The sequence below is a fragment of the Poecilia formosa genome, unplaced genomic scaffold, assembly GCF_000485575.1.
Source record: "Poecilia formosa unplaced genomic scaffold, Poecilia_formosa-5.1.2 Scaffold97, whole genome shotgun sequence".
Taxonomy (NCBI): domain Eukaryota; kingdom Metazoa; phylum Chordata; class Actinopteri; order Cyprinodontiformes; family Poeciliidae; genus Poecilia; species Poecilia formosa.
The window spans coordinates 1,886,918-1,908,725 of NW_006800036.1; the positions used below are offsets into that span (position 1 = coordinate 1,886,918).

At 40.3% G+C, this 21,808-nt stretch overlaps 2 protein-coding genes across 2 annotated transcripts; both read right to left on the reverse strand.

Moving 5' to 3' along the window:
* Positions 1-103: 103 nt before the first annotated feature.
* ano10b (anoctamin 10b) lies at positions 104-10,670 on the reverse strand. The gene is made up of 16 exons (XM_007558596.2): positions 10,529-10,670; positions 10,362-10,445; positions 9,058-9,326; positions 8,654-8,827; positions 7,270-7,407; positions 5,857-5,973; positions 5,621-5,737; positions 5,065-5,403; positions 4,803-4,985; positions 4,601-4,656; positions 4,433-4,507; positions 3,884-4,048; positions 3,610-3,801; positions 3,387-3,524; positions 3,193-3,309; positions 104-3,112 (listed from the first exon to the last, which is right to left on the reverse strand). The coding sequence occupies exons 3-16, from the start codon at positions 9,317-9,319 to the stop codon at positions 3,089-3,091; spliced, it is 2,097 nt and encodes a 698-aa protein (XP_007558658.1). The 5' UTR covers positions 9,320-9,326; positions 10,362-10,445; positions 10,529-10,670; the 3' UTR covers positions 104-3,088.
* A 1,627-nt stretch (positions 10,671-12,297) lies between these two features.
* LOC103142526 (fatty acid 2-hydroxylase-like) lies at positions 12,298-20,473 on the reverse strand. The gene is made up of 6 exons (XM_016674584.1): positions 20,328-20,473; positions 17,022-17,164; positions 16,259-16,359; positions 16,001-16,173; positions 15,299-15,551; positions 12,298-14,368 (listed from the first exon to the last, which is right to left on the reverse strand). Exons 1-6 carry the CDS (start codon positions 20,385-20,387, stop codon positions 14,301-14,303), a joined length of 798 nt encoding a protein of 265 aa, XP_016530070.1. The 5' UTR covers positions 20,388-20,473; the 3' UTR covers positions 12,298-14,300.
* Positions 20,474-21,808: the final 1,335 nt, after the last annotated feature.

Here is a 21,808-nt window from a genome sequence, read left to right on the forward strand (position 1 = left end):
AAATGAACAGAAGAAAAACTTCAGCTACACCTTCAAAAAGAATAGGGTTTAAATTACAATTAGTAACTTTAATTCTTTAAAGACACACACGTCACTATAAACATATTTTTAAGTGAGTTTATTATTACAACCAGCAAACACTGCCAGCTTTTAAAACCTGACCTTCCAGTCAGTCAGATTGTCTTCATCTACACATCCCCTCACCTCACCACGCACCCGGCACACATCCACACGCATGTACACTCACATCCGTATTTTGTGTTAAGTCTGCAAATCTACAGCTGCAGCAGGTTGAAAGGATCTCGCCAGACCTGCAACCACCAATCACAAGGATTGCATGTTACAAGCAAAATCATCATAAAGGTCAGTGTGTGGCGACGCCTGCTGGCTAAAAAGACTACTAACACTTAAATACAATAACAGTCAAAATTGAACAAATATACAAAAACCGACTGACGGTTTTAAAACTGCACCTTAAATATAGCAAATTAAACCCATCATCTGTGAACTCGACATGATAACAACATACATTATTTGACTTTACGTTAATGCAGTTGGGGCCATAGAACTGGAAAATTGATGCACAGACAAAACAAACAAACAAACAAACAAAAAAAAAATAAAACAAAAATATTAAAAACAATATCACTGCACATCTTTGGTCTCTTCCGATAGCATTAATTTCCTATTGACACCGGAAACATAGAATGCAAATGTTTTCATAAATGATATTTAAGAAGACAACCTTAATTGAAAATAGTAAAAAAAAAAAAAAAAATACTTTACTATTTTAGTTTGTCCAATCCTCTTCCGTAGTTTTTGTGTAGTCCATGACTACGGTGCAACAAACTTATGTTAACTTCAGTGTCGATACTTGATTCTGTCGTTTACGTCAAGTAAACAACGGAGTATGTGAAAATGTAACAAATTAAACTTTTAACTGATCAATTATAATCAGTATAATCAATCCGATATAAAGCGGAGCTAAAAAACAGCTAGCTGTTAGGTTGCCGCCGGCATAAGCTAGCTGTTAGCTAACATAAGCCAATATGGCGCCGGAAATTTGACAAATTTGTAACTTCGTGTTTCGACTTTGAGAAGGAAGAATATTCACTCCTTGGAAGCGACCATAAAGCCCACGGACAATACTCTGTAAGTAAATCCTGTCATATATTAGCAGTATGGGTTTTGTTCTGTGAGATGCGCGTTTATGGCTTAAGTGGTGATTTATGTTAAGGTACTCTACTGTGTACCTGCCCAGTTTTAGAGTTTTTAAAGCATTTTATACCTTTTATTAATCGACCTTCAAGTGTATTATTCCAAGCAGTTGAATACCAAGCAGATTTGAGGAAAAGCTATTGGCATTTCAGTTTTGCAGCGGTGCAGAAGGCAAAGAAAACCTTTTCCCACTACATATGAATTCAAGATAGTAGTACTTTTTTTTTTTCCAACAATAAGACTTAAAAACTAATGGGAATAAAATAAATTGAAATACAAATGTCATCCTATCCCACATTGCTTACTTATTTATTTTATAAAAATAAATTAGTGTTCCAGATTTAAAACTGTACTGTTGAAACATTTTTGCCTTTCTTTTGAGAGGCTTTTTGGAAATCTCCATGTTGTTGTACAATGTCTAAACCTTTAAACTTAATAGCAAGGTCTAAAGAATTGAATAAAAACTATCAATTGTTTCAACCAAGGGTCTCAATTCAGTAGATATGAATAACTATTTAGCAGCGACTTGACAAATGCCAACTCAACATAGTTAATTTTCAAAGCATGAATTCACCTTTTGAATTCTTTTAGTAAAAATCACATAGAAATATTGTAGGGTTTGGTTTATTTTGTTTTCTGTGGTACAGTCAATCATGAAATAATTTTAGCATAGTAAAATCTGACTGGTAACCTGCAGAGAAACTTCGTGGCAGAGCATACCGATCATCTTCCCTTTGGCATTGCTTAACTTGCTGGCGAATACTTTCGATGGATAAAATTGAATAAAAGATTTTTTTAAATCTGTTTCAATAAATTGATTAAAAATGTAGATAACTATTTTAAAATGCTTTCATTTATTTAACACGTGTATCTGTCGTTTTATTCAAGTTATTGTACTGGTGCTTAGATTGAAAATCATCTAGCAGCTAAGTTTCCAGGAAAAAAAATACCTCCTAAAAATGTGGAGACCTCCTACTTAAAACCCCCTTAAGAGATTATTTGAAAGTCAGATTGTTGGATGTCCAATTCAAAGGTTGTATCTAGACACAATAATGCAACTCTTCTTGTTCGATGAGAATCAGAATAAAAATAATCCCTTAGCCTATAAATGGTTTTTGGACATTAAAATTAAGTGGTTTAGTGTGTGAGAAGCGGCATGAACTGTATTACGGAGGGTCTCTCAGATATTAGTTCTGCAAAGTTACAATTTCATATGGTGGGGTCTTGTTATTACGCTTACGAGAGATGGAATGTTTGTGGTCATAATGTTTTGGAGCATGCATTGCATTGAGATGCACCAATAGTTATTACAGCATAACTAGAGGAATCCCTGGTAACTTTATTATTATTATTATTTAAATACCTGGGTAAGGATGATGTACATCAGATATTGCTAAAAGCAACTTTAAAGTCAGCTCACTCTTTCCTTTTAATGATATCCTCTTGCTATAAATCCTGGACACTAACTGCCTTTTGTCACCAGGTGGCAGCAATGAGGCAAATATTCTGCCTGTTTTTGGCACAAGTAACTTCCAATACTGTGTCCGTTTTTCAAATATTAACTGTATAATCTGTATCCTTAGTAAAATCTCTCATAAGACTCCTATGCAGTAAATGCAGTCGTGGTAATCCATTTCCTGCATTTTTAAGGATAAAAACACTCTTAGCTGCTTTTGTTAATTGCACTTGCAGTATGCATAAAATGTCACGTGTTTAAATAGCAAAAGCACTATGTGAATTAGTAAAGTCAACAAGAACACTTGGAGCAAAGTCACAGCTGTGGGGCGATATAGGCCACTCTTGAGTTCTGTTGTCCCTCTTTGGTTTTACCTCCAGAGGCATTGAGCACTACTTCAATCTTGAAACAAAATTAGGACTCTTGAACGTTCAGCTTCTGGAAAATATAAGCAAAATACTTCAGAAAGCTGAGAAAAAAAGCCAAGTCTGTGGTAAAGTCAATTAAACGTAGCTAACCTGCTGTCGGAGGGCTTGCATGGACGTGTACTCAATATGCTCCCTCTTTTTCCGGATCCAGTCAGGCTCATCTGGTATCAGGGCAGCCATGATCACCTTTACTAATATCAGGACATGCTGCAAATACACAGAGATAAAATTACACCAGCGGACATCAACGAAGGGATTATTTGGGATCCCACCTTCGCTCTTACCTCCACCATAACAGCCCCCACCAGAAGGTGGCTGCCGCTCATCCCGGCCTCCTGACTCGTCTTCTGCAGACGCGGAGACAGCAGCAGCAGCCAACAGTTGGACACCACTGACACAAAACTCAAGACCTCAAAGGCAACCTAAAACGGAAGACTCTGATATAAGCAGAGGTCTACAAATTTGGTTTTTGGATTTTAATATGTTTTTTTTTTTACTGCAGCTGACCTTCCACACACCCATACTGGCCACAGGAGGATAAAAGGGTTTGCGGAAGAGTTTGCAAATTTTGTAAGCGTCTGATCTGATTTCTGTTAGGTTGTTGAGGAGCAGCAGAACAGCAGTCAAAGGAAACACACAGGAGAAAAGACTCAAATACCCAAACTGCACCAGCAGCTCAATGTACTCTGCAAACAGCCCCTGTGGTTGAAAAAGCAGATTGGTAGTTTGCTTTTAATCAAAGCCTGGTTATGAGATGATTAATGCGATTCGGAGCACTCACCGGAAAAGTAGGCAGGGTGCCTTGGTTCCGAAATTTGTCCTCTTTTGGGTCGTCTTCCCTCTCTGACCTGTGGGGGGCGCTAATGAATCGGTCCACAAGGAAAGGTATGACCACCTCTGTTACCTGGTTCACCAGCTGAGTGATGATCAGCAAAGAAGCTAAACGCTTTAAACAGATCGAAACAGCGTGTGAAAGTCTGAATGTATATCTTGTGGTCACTCATGAATTAGCTCATTTGTAATCAAAGTCCTGCAACTTACAAAAAGTATAAATCTTTGTAGAAAGTTAGGGAGCAATAAATTAATGATCCCATGAAATAAACAAAGAAAAATCTCTTAATTATATATAGTTTTAACTTAGATTAAAAGTAAAAAAAAAACTTCTTTCCTCGAGAAGAAAAAGAAATTAGATTGCAAAGACACTAAAGCAAAGTAGATTCATGTCCCCCATCTGATAAACAAAAATTGGAATATAAGTTTCTATAAATCACAATAGGAAATGTTTTCTTGGACACAGCCCCTCTAGTGCTGGGCTGAAGATCTTTGTTACCTTTCGAAGCAGCGGCACATCCTGCTTGAAGAAGGCAATATGGAAGAGCACTGCAAAGTTATTGAAGAAGGTGAACTGAAAGGTAAAAGGAAAGAGTCATATTAGTGTCGACTGGTTGGAGCTAAAAATGGACAAATATCCAGAAAGCAAAAGAGAAAGAGAACTAACCACTAAGATTTTGCCTGTCAGATGGTTGTCGTAGGCAGACTCCTCTCTGTGATTCTCTAAGGAAAGAATTACAGTTTGAGTTTCTTAGACAAAAGAAATTACATAGACTATCTCTAACACATGACTCCTTCCTAAGATGATAGATATTTTTACTGCATTAATAAATTTCCTCTCCCCGATATGTTTTCTTCATGCATCTCACCATATTCCGTCAGAGACGTGGCAACTGTCCTGTAAACTGTGGCAAGCATATTTGTGTAAACAATGTGGAGCACTGAGGGCACGTAGAGGAAAGTCTGAGATATCATGGAGTCCCAGTCTTTGTGCAGCCACTTCACCCGGGCCTCTGCCCAGTAGAAACACATCATTCCCAGAACCACCAGTCCTGCAGGATGAAATGCAACGTGTGTATCAGACACCTGAAGCACTTTGACTCGCACTTTGGTTGTTGTTGGGAAACGTACCTAGGAACAGCCCCACCACCGGTACAGACACCAGCGCCATACGCAGGTCCCTCTTCCATTCGGGGAACAGTGGCTCCACACGACCGGTCACAGGGTTGACCCCGAGGTCGCCATGGAAACCCGGCCGTGGCTCTGCGAAGCGTTCTGCAAGGTTCAGTGTGCCCCACTGGTACGACAGTGTGGAACTGCGGCGTTTCCACAGCTCTATGACAACCGTGGACCAGAGCATGCTGAACACGGCCTGAAGCATGTGGCCGCTGATGAGAGGATCTGGTTCATCCTGGACTTCCTCCTCCTGAGACCCAGAGACTGACTGCAGCATCTCCCTCTGAACCTCTCCTGTAATGGGCAGGTACATATTTTTAGATTATGTAAATCAATATCCTTTGCTTGATTCTACTAGATCCAAAACAAGACAAACATCAAGGTCCTGATGAAAATGTTTAACTCTGGATATCTTATTTCAGGCCACAAGGCACCAGATATTCTTGTAATCAGTGAAATAGATTTCACTAAATGAAGCCATAAAACCATTAGTACAACTCGCCAAACCTACTTGAGAAATATGCAATGAACAGGCCCAGTATTGCCGGTGGAAGGAGAGACCAGGTGTAGAAATCGAGGAAGCTGAAGTAGAAGGCCACAGAACTACCAAAATACTCGTTAACTTTGTCTGGGAAAAAGGACAGAAGGCGTGTACTGCATTAGTGTTAAATTTTTGTCAGCTAATCTAGTCATGCACTCTTTTGGAAGTTAGAAGATTGTTTTAAGTGTAAACTTATATTGACATACCCAGTGGCTGAGTCAGTTGATTCCCAGAGTACCAAGATTCACTTAGGTCCTTAAGCTTGTCCGGGTTGTGGAGAGGAAACGTGTCTACGACGACACCAACTTGTCCTAGCTTCTGCCCTGCAGAACCACATAGTCCAAATGATCTGTGGTCATTTATAGGAAGGTCAGGGGAGGAAAAGTAATGTCTGAGGGTGGTGCATGGCAGCTGAGGATAGTGAGGTGGTGATGAGATTGTAGGAGTGACAGGCTATGTCAAAATGTATTCTCACAATGTGTGAAAATACATTGTGTAAGCAGTGGTGATGGAAGTTGATGGTGGAAGTTCAAGTGGACTCTGTTGTTTGCAGACAATACTCTGATCTCTACTGAGAGAAGGAAGCAAGCGGAGGAGAGTCTGGAGAGGAGGAATCAATGTCTATAAGAAACAAGACAGAATCCATCAGATGGGAGGAATGTTGAAGCTGAACCAAGTAGAGGTATCCAGGCAGGATGACGAGATTATGGTTTCTGGCAGGCATGGAGTCAGTGCCGGTTCTTCCAAGACCGAGGCCAAATTCTTAAGAGTTCGATTAATATTTAAGGACAAAGAATGTTAATCACTCAACCAAAACTACCTTTTGGTGTTAATCTAGTACTTGTTATAATAAACTAACAATTCAGCCTCTCATTGATGCGCAATCTCCAAACTGAAGTTATCAGCTTGCATTACACAATAGTTGTATGATAAATAAAAAAAACAGTAAGAGAGTAATAAAGATTTGTCATATCAGCTATGGAGACAAGGCCGGTTCTTCCAGGACATAGACCGCACCCTGCAAGGCCAAGAGCAGCAAAAAACAGCTCACGACTGGTATCAAACTTTCCATCTCTGCCACCTGGGGTCAAACATCTAAGGCAGAAGAGAGGGGAATAAGATGCATACAGGGAGGAACATGATACATCGGTTGTAGCAAGATCTGCTACAACTGATTCACATTTTTTCCAGATTGTGACATAGCAGAAGATGTTAGTTTTGATTGAAACTGACAAGATTAGAAATGATCAGACCAGATACACAACTCAGTTTGGATTCTTTAAGAAACCAGGCCTGATGGGTGGTTTGGACACCAGGAGAAGGATTATGGCTTTATTGGATAAATTATGTTTATTTGGGGGTTGCCTGGGAGGGGAAAAGAGGAAGAACACAAAAGCTTGCTATTGCTATAAAGAAAGCAATTTTACACAAACAGGGTTGGGGTGTTAAATTCAAAAGCCCCAGCAGGCTGTAGAACCAGCATTATTCATCTCAGGAGACTTAAATCCAAGCAAACACTGGTAGATTGTCTTTTGTGTTGGAGGAAATGGGAAATGATTCAGTACCATGTGAGTGTCTTCTTTCTCTGTGTTGATATGAAACACAATGATGCTACTCACAGATGTTGTCTCTCTTCTGCAGTGTGCAGCTGTCGGGCAGGCCGGGTATCCTCAGGTCCTTCTGGGCCCGCAGACCGTCCAGCTCGTACTTTATGATGTACTGTCGCTCAGCCAATGTTAGAAACACCTCCATGTTGTCTGTTACACATGTTACACAATACTTAAAATTGTGTAACATTACCGACAGCACAAGTAAAGCCTGATGGCCCGCCAGGCTTATAATACACATGAGGGAAACCCTCCTTTGTATTCTACCCACTTCGTTTCTTATTTCTTTCTATGTTTCCTTTTATGTCTTGTTCTGTCCTTCCTTCCTTTTATCCTTAAAGTATTTCCAGTCTTCTCTTTGTTCTTCTTTCCAGTTATTTCCCCAGACTTCATATAAAACCCATTCTACTGTGGATATATTTTCAGTAAATTCATGGTGAACTTCAGTTTTTTTTTATGTTTTGAAATGGACATTCAGGGAAAGGGAATTCTGGAAAGTTGAGTTTGGAAACGTCAAACTTATGTAGAGCCATCATATGAATAAGCTGGTTTTCTATGTCTGAAGCAGAGCTGCTACTAATGGTTTTAATATTTACAACCAGGTTTATTATCTCAGGTGAGTCACAAAACCTCATTGGGGGTAAGATAAAATACAAACGTAGATGCAGTTACTGCTGCCATTTCCAAATGTGGACTAGTTGTCACAAGGTTGCGGCCTGATGATGTCTGCACATGCACAGAGATAATTGCTTGGCAGCAGCGTTATGGCTGCTGCTTCCTTAAATGTTCACTCACTATGTTAAACATCGGATTCCAGGAATTTGTTTAAGTTTTTTTCAGGAGGCAAAACTCTGCAAATTCTGTTTTTAATGGGTCACAAATTTGTCCTAATTACTTAGTCTGCTAAAAACACTAAAGAAAACAAAAATAACAGTTTTTCAGATTCAAAGAAAGGTTTGGTACCAAAACAATATAATTCCCAGAGAACTGATAGCTGGTGTAGCTTGTTGTAGAGGATTACCGTTAACTTTGATCATAGAGTAGCATAAAGCAAACGTGATGTTGAGGACCAGATCATTATCTGAATGCAGTTCTTCCAATTAAATATGTAATAATAAACTCTAAATGTAATTATTTTCTTCTGGCAACAATTGACAACCTATGCAACAAATCAATTAAAAGTGACCCTCCATAGTGAAACCATGAAGGGTTCCTTTGTGTTGTGCCACACAGTGGTCCCTAGGAGGGAAAAAAAAACCCACATCTTTTTTTAAAGATTGCTATAAAAGTATGATGCATTTTCTTTGCTTAATGAACACCATCACTTATTTCAGTCCTAACCCTAAATATAAGACACTCCATATGTTGCATCAGGATACATGTCTGATTCATCTACCTGAATTTCTGAAGTTGTCTCTGTCGTTGTAAGCGAAGGCCTCCATTTCACCGGTGTGGTAGATCTTGCACAGACCCAGCTCCTCCGTGGCTCGCAGTAACGTACAGCGCGGCGCAGACAACACGATGATGTTGCCTGTGGCGTCCTCGCCTGGGTGAGCCAATAACCCGGCTCCTGGAGCGAGCGTTTCAAAAGTAAGAACCCGGCGTTAGCAACTTAGTTTGTTTGACTTGTTTGCTGTATTCTGTGAGAAATTTGATGCAGACTAAATCCATCCTGTTCCTGGAACGATTCATCTGTTCGATTGATTTGCTGCAACACTGCGATCCTCGTTAAACATTTAATCTGCTGTATGTGTTTTTTTTTTATTTCATCCAGGGAGCCGCTGGAAACTGAGACCTTACCTCCGTCCTTCTGAGGAGCGCCGATCAGTTTGATGAGCCAGCGTTTCGTCTCGGGGACGGCCTTCTGTCCGAGCTTCACCAGAACCAGCGGCTCGACCCGCTCTGAGGCACAGCAGGGGCAGCTGACTTTGGTCCAGCCTGGCGTAAAGGAGGAGGCGCTCAGTTTGCTCGCCAGCTTCCCGCCCGCAGCCTCCCCACCCAGCTGCTGCGCGGGTTCACCTCGACCACCAGGCACACCGCCATCGTCAGCTGCCTTACTCATGGTGAGACTGGAAGCAAACCACAACCAAAGTGAACATTTATACCCCTGTCACTATTATTCTCCAACAAGACATCTGTGCAGCTACATCTCCACAGTCTGTTTGGTCTTCAGATTTTCAGAAGTGGCAACAAATTCAGACACGTTCAACAAATGAATTAGAATTTTTACCAGCATTTCTTTCATCTCGCTGATTATCTTCACAAGAACTAATTGATATATAATTGTTTTAAAAAGTGAAAAAGCCACCCTGTTCCACGCTTAACCAATCCAGGTGAAGAAGAGGAAGCTTCAGCAGTTTCTATTTATGTACGCTGATGCCATAATTTCTTTTAAGGTCGAGGAATTTAAATTATTCATTTGGGTTTGCATGTTAGTAAAACCAATACAAATCATAATATATGGTAGCTGACATAACAGAAACACAGTGCAGCTTGTTATGTTGACATGTTAGATGAATAAAAGGAAAGACCTAAGGCCACAATACATTTCGTATCATTTTCTGGTTTCAAAACAACAGAAAACAATTTTACTTCAACAGCAAAACCTCAAGTTGTCATAACCGTGTTATTACCAGTCTGCAGCCATTAATGGCTGCTTTTAAACCAGTTTTGTCCTCCACATTGATTAGAGGTTTTACCATCCTCTGATAGAATTTAGGCTGCAGCAATTACATATTGGTGTATAGTCATATAACAGTCCTAATTTTCATTTGCATCATCTGCTCTTTCATAGCGACATGGGGAGCCATATAGATTTGCATGTGACCCTGAGCCAACTTTACATTTGCTGGTATTTCAGTGGTGGCTGCAGACACGAGACACGGATCGGCATTGAATTCTTCAGGAAGCTGCGTGTCTTTCAGTGAAACGCCGGATCCAGATAAAACCCGTGTTGTGACTGCGCCGTAACTTTAAGACACACAGAGTGAACTGAAAGTGGTTAAACACTTCCTGCTGCCTCTGAAGTGCTCCTGAACAGATTCTGTTGACACTCAGAACGGCGTTTCGGGGTGAGGAAGAGGATGAGTCAGGAAATACTATACCTGGTAGGGCGCTGATGATGATGACGATGATGTTGGGGTGGTTCTGCTCTCCAGTCCTTCGTCAGGCCCTCCGCAAACTCCTGTCTGAATGCACATAAGCAGAAGGCAGCATGAAGGCAGCACCGTCTGAGTAGAAACCAGAGGGAAGTCCGTCTGCAGACTCTTACCCAGCTCCAGACAGTGCTTCCTCCCAGCTTTCACTCAGCGTGGTGTTGATGTGTGCGGGTTTGTTGGACAGGAATGCGGAGGAACTTCTCTGGCTCTGCAGGGCGTGGACGGTTGTTTGGTTTTGTTTCAGACTCCTCCCTCCTGCCAGCTGCCGGTTTTACAGCTGCAGTAGTAGCTCAGGGTCCTACTGCCCCACAGCTGACACTCGCTGAAATAACGTCTGCAATGAGTAGATTTTTTGTTGTTGCTGTTGAAATTATTAAAAACAAATAAAAAAAACTTAAAGATCCTTAAGATGTTTGTGAAATAAAGCATGCTCGGTCCACAACCTCTGGCGGCAGGCAGCCTCCCATTTTATACCGTTTTAAAAGAAAATCAAAAATTTGAAAAAAATAAAATTTTGTGTGTTTAGGGGGTTTGTCCAGTTCAGTTTCTAACCTGGAGGAGGTTGGTTCACCCCTCCCAAACCCCATGACAACATCAGATATACCAGGAGCACCATGCTGCCACCCAGCAATGCTCTAATGGTCCCTGAGACTTTGGAGCAAGACACCAAGTTAAGTGAACCACTGAGTGTGACCGTCTGAAGAAATGAAAATATCAGCTTTAACTAAAGAGAATGATGATGATGTTAATAATAAATACTTGCTGTCATTTTAAATGAGGAAGAAAATTATAGATACATTAATAGACTTGTAATTGTAATAGATAAATGGGCACCTGAATGCTAGAAGTGAGCTTAAGTTTTTGCTCCCTCATATTTTGACCCAAAGAAATCTGATGACTTCCTGCAGTCTGTCAAATTGGTACTCTCTTAATTCTCATTGCACCTTTTTTTTTTTTAATTAAAAATAATTTAAAAAGTAAAAATTGCAAAAATTTTAATCACAGGTTGTTCCATCCTGCCTGCCATTCGAATGTCAATGCTATCAACTTCTAGAGCAAATCCTGTCCGATACGTGACCCATTCTCGTCTTACCTTTGTTTGGAGGTAATGGCCACAAGTTCTCATTTGAGTTAAAGTCTGGATTTTCCTGACCACTCGTCCAGGACGCCTGTGTTCTTGCATTTGGACCAGTCTTCTGCAGTTCATCTTTGTACTCCCTATAGAGTTGGCTTCTTTGCTGCGTTTCTTGTCCAAAGCTTTTGACCTCAACTGTGCTCTCACACCCACTTGCTGCCGAGGCTGAGCAAGCTCTGCGCTGGTGGAGATGCAGTTTATTGGCCTCCTGCTGATAAACTTAATCGCGGTTCTTGCTGGACACTCTTGGATATCCTTAAGATTTCTTCACTGCAGCTGAATGTCACCTTGAAGTTGTTGAGGTCATTTTTGATGCAAAGCGATGACAGCTGCACGCTTTTTCTTTGGAGCGAGGTGATCATCCAGGATGTAGCCCACCTTCCACCTAAAGACCACTGGAGATGGCCAATGGCCAAAGTCTTGTAGTGAGATTATGGCTTATAGATAATGAAATACAAAAGGATATTTTAAGCAGAAATATCAGGCTGTTAATTAGCAGTTTCGGGTGTGGCACCCAGAGATTCCATTCTTCAAATATTTGAGCTGCACCTGTTTATGAGATATGATCTGTTATGTAAATGAATCACAGGAAAGACCAGTGTCAGAAATATACAGACGTTTATTTACAAACATGTCTACATTTGCATAGAAATTTAAAACTCAAAGTAAACAGATTATTGAAAATTCCTGCTGCATTTCTTTTAGCACAAAAAAAAAGACGAGTGAAAATCACGAGTTTTAGTTTTCCACATAAATAAGATTAGTATGTCTTTAAAATTAATAGACATCAAAAATACACATTTGTATATTTTGGTTCTTTGGAATAAAAAGACCCCACTGTTCAGAGTTCAGATTCAATCAACTCTTAAGTGAAATCTTGACATTTTTACAATCTATAAAGAAAGGAAAAAAGGCAAAATGACACATTTTTGGTGACGGATCAGTTACAACTCATCCCTGTTCGCCCTCAATAAGACTTATTGCTTCACATTTTTATTGAGAAAACAAATGCAACTGTGATAACTTTGGGTCATCTAAAATAGATGCTCTTTTTATACAATCAAGCTTGTAAAGGCTGAAACTTTGCATAACAGTTTTGTAAGAGACTTTTGCATGTGCTATGCTTGTAAATTATTCGAGTTAATTTTGTTCTGCTCTTAAGTTGTCTGCTCTCCTTTCTCTGCTGTGCCGAGGGAGTCGGCTGAAGCTCGGCCAGCCGCCGTCAGGACGTCCTGCTGTTGAGTCAGATCGCTCAATCGTCACCCTCTGCAGGGATCCGAGGGGGTCTAACAAACAAGGAGCTTCACACTGAAGTGGAACCAAAGATGCTAAAACACGGGCACAAAACTGTAAGGCTCTTGTGCCTCAATGAAGGCTGAAAAGTTCAATCTGAATGCACCACTGTGATATTGAGGTCTTCGAAGCAACCAGACAGATTCTGGTCCCAAAAATAAAAAAATTTAAACCCAACAGTGCAGGATGTGATTTATTTGTAATGATGATTCCTGTTAACTATATTTAACTAACCTAACATGTATTTTAGTCAAATATCTGTTATTCTGAAAACTGTAGACATCTATTTCTATGCCTAATTTGTTGTGGTGGCCAATTCCAGAAATGTTACTCGTTATGATCAGGAGAGTCGTTAGTAAACACTTCTACCGGTCGCCTCTAGATGGCAGCAGCTGCAACTGTGCAGCTCATACTAGAATTTTCTTGGGGAAAAACAAAACAGTCATTATGGTGCCTGGTCTTCATTGGCCTCCTTGCTTAAATATGGGAACTCCCCCCGCCCCGCCCCTCCAACAAACAGTGTAAAATTCCCTGTAACCTTTGACCCCGAGATCCCCACAGCAGGACGTCCACCAGCCTGGCTTCATTCCTTCAGCTCCATCCCTAAGACACCTAAAAGCATTCATTAAATCCACTCACACAGAATCCATCCATCGACTCACAGACATCAAACTCGTTCAATGAAAGCATCTCCTCTTTTGTACAAAACATTTTAAAAATATATACTTTTTTTTTTTTTTTTTTTTTTACATTTCTGTGAAATCAAACAGGGAGAAAAACAGGAAATTTTACAGTGGAATTGTGCTCATTTCAAAGATCTGGATCAGCACCTCACACTTGCAAACTACAGTAAAACCTCAATCCTGCTGATTAATAAATTAAAGACCGACTGTGGAGTTGATCAGGACGTCTGAAAACAAATATTTTCTGTTCACAGGTGTTTCAGCGAGTTTGGTCTCGTTGCAGGGAGAGACGAACCTTCAAACTGGAAGGATACTGAATTAGCCCAAGTTGGTTTAACTGGTAAGATGAATGATGCTCAAACACTTTCTCCAACAATAGCCGTTGCCACATCCACCCACCGTCCATCACTTTCTTTTCCCTCTGTGCTTTTACCTGTTCAAATGTTTCTTAAAAATTATTTCCACGCAATCCTGAAAGACTATTAAAGCTTAACCCCCGTGCTCCTGACTGGCAACCTGTTTAACGTTTGCTTGATTAATATTGGCACAAAAGTGCAAAAACAATCACAGTGAGAATAGGGATCAGAGTGGTTCTCACACATTCATATGGCTGATCTGTAGAAAACATTGCGTTACAGTGAGTATGGATGCATCGGCTGGCGCAGCATTATGGATGCCGGAGGTGTTGGGGGCAGTGGGGTTATAACAGGTGGACGGGCCATTAATTAGGGAGGCTGATAAGTCCAGTGGCCCTTGAGGAGAGCCATTCGTACGTTAGAATTTCTCGTCAGGAATGACTGTGTTGAAGGGATGATCCCAGAACGTGGTGGTGATTCCAAAACCTGCAGAGAGAAGCGTCACAGATCAGATCAGAGAACAGAGTGATTGTAGTTTAAAGAACCATAGAAATGTTCATAGAGTGAATCGGTTACCATCAAAAACAAAAGCAACATATTAATTATTTAAACGGGCCGTCAACTTGACTCCTAGTCCAGGGGTCTTCAAATCTAAAAGGTTCTGATGTCCTGGAACTTTCAGATGTCTCTGCTTCAACACACCCAAGTCAAATATTGAGATCAGCAGCTTTATTTGGAGAGCTGGACTGCAGGTGATTCAGCCATTTGATTCAAGTGTGTTGGAGCAGAGGACACACCTGGTATAAAGACAAAAGATGTGTCTTTATACCTGCCCAAAAGACACGCCTTTTGTCTGCATTGAACACAACATGGCAATATTCTGCATCATTCTAAATTGTATAAAGGACTAAACACTAAGATCCAATTTTTGCAAAAACTTTTGGAAGAGGAAGTAAAGTCAACACCAGATTGTACATTAAGGCACGAGGAGGCATCCCAGCCATAAAAGGCTGCTGGGATATTAGTTACCTTTTTTACTGATACGTTGTGACAGAAATGAGACAGGAAAATAATCAAGTTTGACTGGTTTTCAGCATTTAATTAATAAGTAGGGAAAAAGTGAGAGGAATTTATGAATGGGGTTGCTTTACAATAACCTGTGCAGATTAGACCGGATTTGTCCCCTTATGTTACTCTTAAGTATTCACTTTGGAGCCGGAGGTCAAAAAGACCTTATAAAAGCAGTTATGTGAACTGAACAGCCACAGTTTGATAGTAACTATAAACTGGGTTGAAGGCTTACAAGAGGTATAAAAAAAAATAAATCATTACAGTCCAAAACCACATCTAGGTCCAAACTGATTACAGGTGAAGTGGTGGCAACAATTTGCCCAACACTTAAACTGATTTGCTCACCTGATCTCTGGTGCTCAAAGTGATGTTTGACATGGTAAGCTTTCAGGCTGTACAGATATGAGCCTCTCTTTGGTGAGCCATAGTGAAGATAGTAGTGGATCATGTCGTACACGACGTAGCCGCACAGCCCGCCGACGAACACTGACGTGCCGAGGGTCTCCGGCAGCGTCTTACAGAGCGACATGTAGAACAACGACACCACTATGGAGGCCAACCCAGGAGGAAAGACCAGCCGAGAACCATCATAGGGAGACTGGAGAGAAACAACACAAGCGGAAAAATCTGTGAATTTGCATTCAGCTTTCTTTACTCAGACACCCTAAAGGAAATCCAGAGCAACAAGTTGCTGTTAGTGGTGACCTAACTGTGCCTAATGTAATCACTGACTGACAGAGCCGTTTCGTCTTTCAGAGTACCCACCTAATAATTATTAGCCACTCTCTGTTTGTCACAAAATCAATGTCAAATCCGTTCAAGTTTATGGTTTTAATGCAACAGATTTGAAAAAAAATTAAAGGATCAGAAATTACATTTCTGAATCAGTTTAAAAACATTATATAAGATTCAGTAAATGCTGTTGTAATTAATAAAAAAAATAATAAGTGTTATCTATAATATGAAGCTTTAATTTTTGGGAAGTCTGCAACAAATGTTTAGATTTTTCTACCTAATGAGAGAGAAATTAATTAGAAAAAGATGTACCTTGTGGTGCTGCCCGTGCAGAAGGAAGTGTAGCGTAATGAGGTAGTAGTTATGAGCCGGCGGTTTCATGTGGAAGACGAAGCGGTGGATGCAGTACTCGATGAAGGTCCACAAGAACCAGCCCATCATGAAAAGGACCGGAAACACATGCTTGGGAATTGGTACGGAGAAATCTGCAAATCCAAACGTGCAGCGATGAAGACAAATTTACATAATGATTGTGCAGCATGAGAACCGTCGTACGCTACTGTGTCCCACCTGAGGTGAGCTCTATCCTCGTGTTGCCCTGAGCCAGGGTGGTGTAGCAGTGCCAACCAAGATAGAAGACAATAGGAAGCCAGACAACTGGGACCCAGTACCTGTAGCAACAAACCAGAAAGAATCATAAAAGGGTCATATTTGAACTGAATGAACACTCTACAGTATTTACAGTCTGCTAGGATTTTGGTTCAATAATTTTCCCCCCTCATCAACATTTGTTTGGTACTGGTCCCTTAAGTGAGAGAGAGAGAGAGAGAATACATCCAGTCCAAATAATATGTTTTAAAACTTTAAAAATGTGGCTCATTCAAACATAAAGTATTTGGTTTCCCCTCCCCCCCCCATCTCATTCATTTCTATAAAAAAATTTGAAAAAATTAAACTAAAAGATCATTGGTCATGCCATTACATGATGAATAACAAGTTCCTTTTTTTAAATGCCAAATAATTTAAGATTTTTAGGGAATATTAGGGAAGACAAAACTTAAAACGTTAAACAGGTTTCATGTCATGTTATTTTATGCTTAAACTTGTAGACTTTTAACTTTGTTTAATATGTAGGTAAAAAAATAATGTGGTTAAGTTACAAATATTGTTGAGTTTAGCTCTTATAAATTCAAACATATTTAAAAATTCCAAGAACAACAAGACAAACAGGATGCATTTGTAGGCCTGCTGCAGCAAGATGCATCTTTCAAACTGAAACTACAGCATAGGAGATAAATATGCTATTTTTAGCATAATAAGTAACATTTATTACCAGGAAGTTTTGGTCGCAGCTTCCATTAAGGGGTTTCCAAATAGTCGGATGGGTCTGTCAACTGGCTGGTGAACCCATGCATCATATTTCTCCCTCAGGTTGCCGACCTGCCAGGCCAGAGGTTTCCGCCAGTCCACCAGATCCTGCACAGACGCACAACCAAGTTTAAACTAAGAGCTACATATTCCCTCCAGCAGGTGGCAGCAGAGAGTTAAACGTCCAAACAGGCCAAAACCAGGAAGTAGTCTCATGGCAAGTGCATTTGTCTGCGTGCGATGCTGCAGGTTTACTTCAGCCCAATAACGATTGTAATAATTAAAGACTTTCAATGAGTCCAAAGGCCGGCAGTCTGACAATTTTATTTTATAGCTCCTCGTGCTGCCAGCCTGGTTTGGGCCGTGCTGCTGTGTTGTGCTGCTGTAGTCAGTTTTGTAGCATTTACAGAAATGCTTCAGCTTGGAGAGGTGAGATGGAAAGCTGGTCTGAAGCTAAACGCGTTTAATTCTGATTTTATCTGCAAAGCATAAAGAATTTTAATTGTGGTTTGAAATATACTGATCAAACCTCAGATGACAATGAGTTTGTATATACACAGAGAAAAATCAAACATACCACAGTTATGAGAAGTTCTGATCATTTCCATATCCACCTCAACAGTGAAGATCATGTAAATATATGCCCAAACACACACGGCTTAGGTATCTGACACATCTCTCTCTCCGACTATCCAGTGACAGCAGTAACTAGCTGACTGCTCTGATCAGTTATTCAAACAGGAAAACAGCGCTGTGCTAGGAAATGAAATTACACAAGGCGGCAGAGTGAGTTCTGTGAACCAGCTGCTTTGCGTTACTTGTCAAAGGAAAATACTTTATGTGCCATCGAGTTTCGACGTTCAGTTGATCAAGGAAAGAAAAAAAAAAAAAGAAGTGAAAATGTTTGTCATGTGGTAAAGAAAAGCACACGACTCTTGCAACTTCCTGAAAGTAACTATGCTATCTTAAAGAAACAGTTTAATCTGAGAACAGTTCCCCTGCAGCAAGCAGCAGTCCATCGGTGTGAAACCAGAAAAAAAACTCTTAATTTATTTATTTTTATTCATTTCTAAAAGAAATCAAAAAAATGTAGGAAATGTTCAAATTATAGTTATTCCAGGCTGCTGATCTTTTTTTAAAATTTGTTCAAATGCCATTTTGGACAAATGCCATTTCACAAAAACTTGTGAAATGGCACTACATCATGATCTCTAGTCGAAAGCCATCTTCAGGTGCAAGTTTAACGATTCATGGAAAGTGGAGTTTTATTGTTCCTTCCTAAAATGGCGGCGTCCACAGTTACAAAAGATTTATTCCTAGTAGTAGAAGTTTGTGTCAAAGTCCGAGGCTCAACATGTCCAAAAGAAGTTCAAGTGGCTAAATAGTTTTACACTTCAGGATTGTTGCATGAAAAATATTTTTGTTACCATTTTCTCAACTTTTGAACACAACAAGGATGCTTAAAGAATCCTTCAGATCCTTCAAGTCCAGCTAATCCTGCTCATACATCGTCATTCACTTTGTGTCTAATTGGTTTACTGGGATTAACCATCATGCATGCAATGCAAACATTGTTCACCTTGGAATCATTTTATCTGGGCAACTGGGTGGCAAAATACATAAATGTTGTTCAAACTTCACATTATGTTAATGTCTATAATGTTAATGATACACTTGATTTAATGATTTCCCACTGCACAATTTAATAATTGAAAACTATTGTCTTAATTTTTCCAAAGGTGAGGTTTGTTTGCATAAGGAAGCAGGTGATCTAATATGAACCGTCATGCGTTTGTCACGTGAGAGGCAACACAAGCTAACAATGTGTAAAAACATACCTTACATTCTTGAGTCAGAGTGAGGACAAATATCATGACACACTTTTGGCATGGAACCCAGTGGGGAAATTTTAGATGAATGAGAAACCGACTGCAGCGCCCGCCAAACTGTTTCACCACATGTCTGCAGGTCGATGGCTGCAGTAGGCAGAGTTAAACAAACGCCTGGTGAAGTTAACCCAGGGTTGACGAAATCAAACCGCATCGCCGCTCTGTGAAGGGAGCGTCATGAAGAAAGGGCGCACGTTACTGGGAGAACGCAAAGGCTGAAGTGTCCAGCTGTTTGACAGTTTTTTGGGGTTTTTCTTCCCCCAAAGCAACAGCCGAGAACTCTGTTCGGGACAAATGCTTTGGGGGAAGTAAGCCACACCTTTGCTGCATCTCGTAAAACATCGAAGAGTCTAGATTGTTGCTTCTTATTTAATACAAACGCCGCCTGGAGACGAAACAAGCCAGCCAGACAGGTTGAATCTGTCATGGACACATGGAGGCGTGTGGTGACCTGGGTTTGCAGCAGCTAGTGGAAAAACACAGTTTAAATGAATCAACCAATCTCACCTCTGCAGTGAACAATGCTAGCATTTGCATGAAAATGGATTAAAGGCCCGTTTTCTGAAATGTCATTGGGTGGTACCTAGTGTGTTGCTCACAAGTTTGCACATGCCTCCATTTGACAGTGTGGGAAATTCAAAGACTACAAACACACGAGAGCCGTTTGAGAGCGGCCCGGTTCAATAACCCAACGGCTGTTGACCCCAAACGGGATATTCTGTTATTTTACCTGCTGCCTAAATCCTCAATTCAGCCAATTCAGTGGAGAAGACCGATGTAGAAACGGCACCGTGGAAAGCTTAAGCCACTTTCGATTTCTGTCAAGCAGCTAGAGTTTCTTTGTAACATTTTAAGGACGGCTTTATGAACTTTAACAGGGTTTCTAAAAATTGTGGATTTCAGCTGGTTTTTCTAGTTTGGTATTTTATTAGATTCAACCAAAGGAAAATGGTCTATACGTTTCGTTGATGAGCTTTTTGTTTGCAAATTAGCATTGATTTCATCTGAACAAAGAAACCCCTGATTGCTATAAGTTGCAAGCGCTGAATTTTTTTAAATTTTTTTTTATCTCAGACCTTTATTTATATTTCAAAGTTACAAAGTGAGAATCTTGTGAAAACTGTTAAGAAAAAGCTGCCAAATGCAACACAAATCTCAAATAAAACAAGATCTGGATGTTTCATATGAAAGTCTTTAGTGGTTCTATACGTTTTATCTTTTGAAACGCAAATTTACAGTAACATTTTTTTTGTGTTTGTTTTCTTACTCAAAATCCATCCAGCCATTGGCAATCCCAACACTTGGCTTGGAGTTTGGACATCACTCGCTTGCTGTTTCTCTCCCCTTCAACTTTAGCAGCCACAAATATAAAGAAAACCCACCTTGTCTAGATCCACGGAGCTGCAGAGCTTGTAAGGGGAATTCTCATCCTCATCTTCCATCTTGCTCGTTTTTTCTGCAGACTTTTCTTCTGCTTGTTCGCTGGCTTTTCTTCTTACTCTCAGAGTCTAGAAGGAAAACAGGAAACGGAAGGAGACACATTGAACAGGTGATCAGATGTACAAGAAGTCGGACAGGTGAACGGGTGGTTTTTATACGAGAGTATAAAAAAAAAAATTAAATAGGGCATTTTTCTGCAAACAAAATGGCTGCAGAAGTAGTAAGGAAACAGAGAATAACTGAAAATGACTCCTAATGATTGGGTCAGGATGAACAATGTTTGCAATGAGTCAGTCTATTTGCTTATTCCACTCTGGCCTTTGCTCCTCTCTCCTAAATGTAAAAGTCATTTGTTATCGCTGCTGCTTATGACCTGCAACAATTTACAACCGGTGACCATTGAGCCGCTACGACAGCCATTCCGGTTGCCAGGATCTTCAAACAGCACGACGCTTGAACATTTTCTCCTTTACGTTTAGAAACCCGAGGCATTTGCTGGCCTTTAGAAACCCAAGTTGGTGCTCTTAGAGCTGAGGCGGTAAATTCCTCCTGCAAGTTTTAAACGTTTCTGTCCCACTACACGTCTGTTTTAAATCAGATGGGACATTAATGCACAACTTCAGAAATGAAGACATGCAAAGAAACAACCTTTAATGATCAGGTGAGTTGAAGGAGACAGGAAACAATCATTTCAGTTGCCAGAGCAGAAGTAATAGTCCAAGAATTTCTGAGCTCGACATATAGTCTCCTCCCAGTGTGCCTTTAAAACCTAAAAAGTAAGACATGCAGGAAGCTTCCTGATCAGATTTTCAAACTCACCTCAGCTGACTCCTTTTTATGCAGAAGAGCAGCAGCTCTATTCTAAGCTCTTCGCCTTATCTTTACAGATGAGCCCTGCCCACCCTCAGCAGAAAATGATCCATCATGACTTCCATCTCATGATCATAAGTAAGGGCTGGAATGTCAATGGACCAGTAGGTTGAGAGTTTTGACATCTTCACCGCAACATACCATAGCAACTCACCTGTCCATCTCTGGCTCTATCCTATAATCAGCTTGATAAGAAATCAGAGTCTGACCCACAACCTGGAGGGTCAGTCTAGGCTCCCAGTTGAGCACTATGGCGTCAAATTTAGACCAGATACAAAAATCCCCGAAAAACTTGATATTTCATCCTGGCACTCATACACATAGAAACAGTTTTACCCCATAAAATGAACCAACTTTAATTGGTTTTAATGTGACTTATTAAACAGAAACTGCTTATTCTAAAAGAAAGACAAGTGCAAATTGTTTTGCAAGTTTAATATTTTTATACAGCAGGTTATAAAAAAAGAAAGTGCAAACCAGATCCCAACCTAAATATTAGGCACTTTGTATTCAAAATGCATATTTTCCTAAATATCCAACAAAGAAACCACAA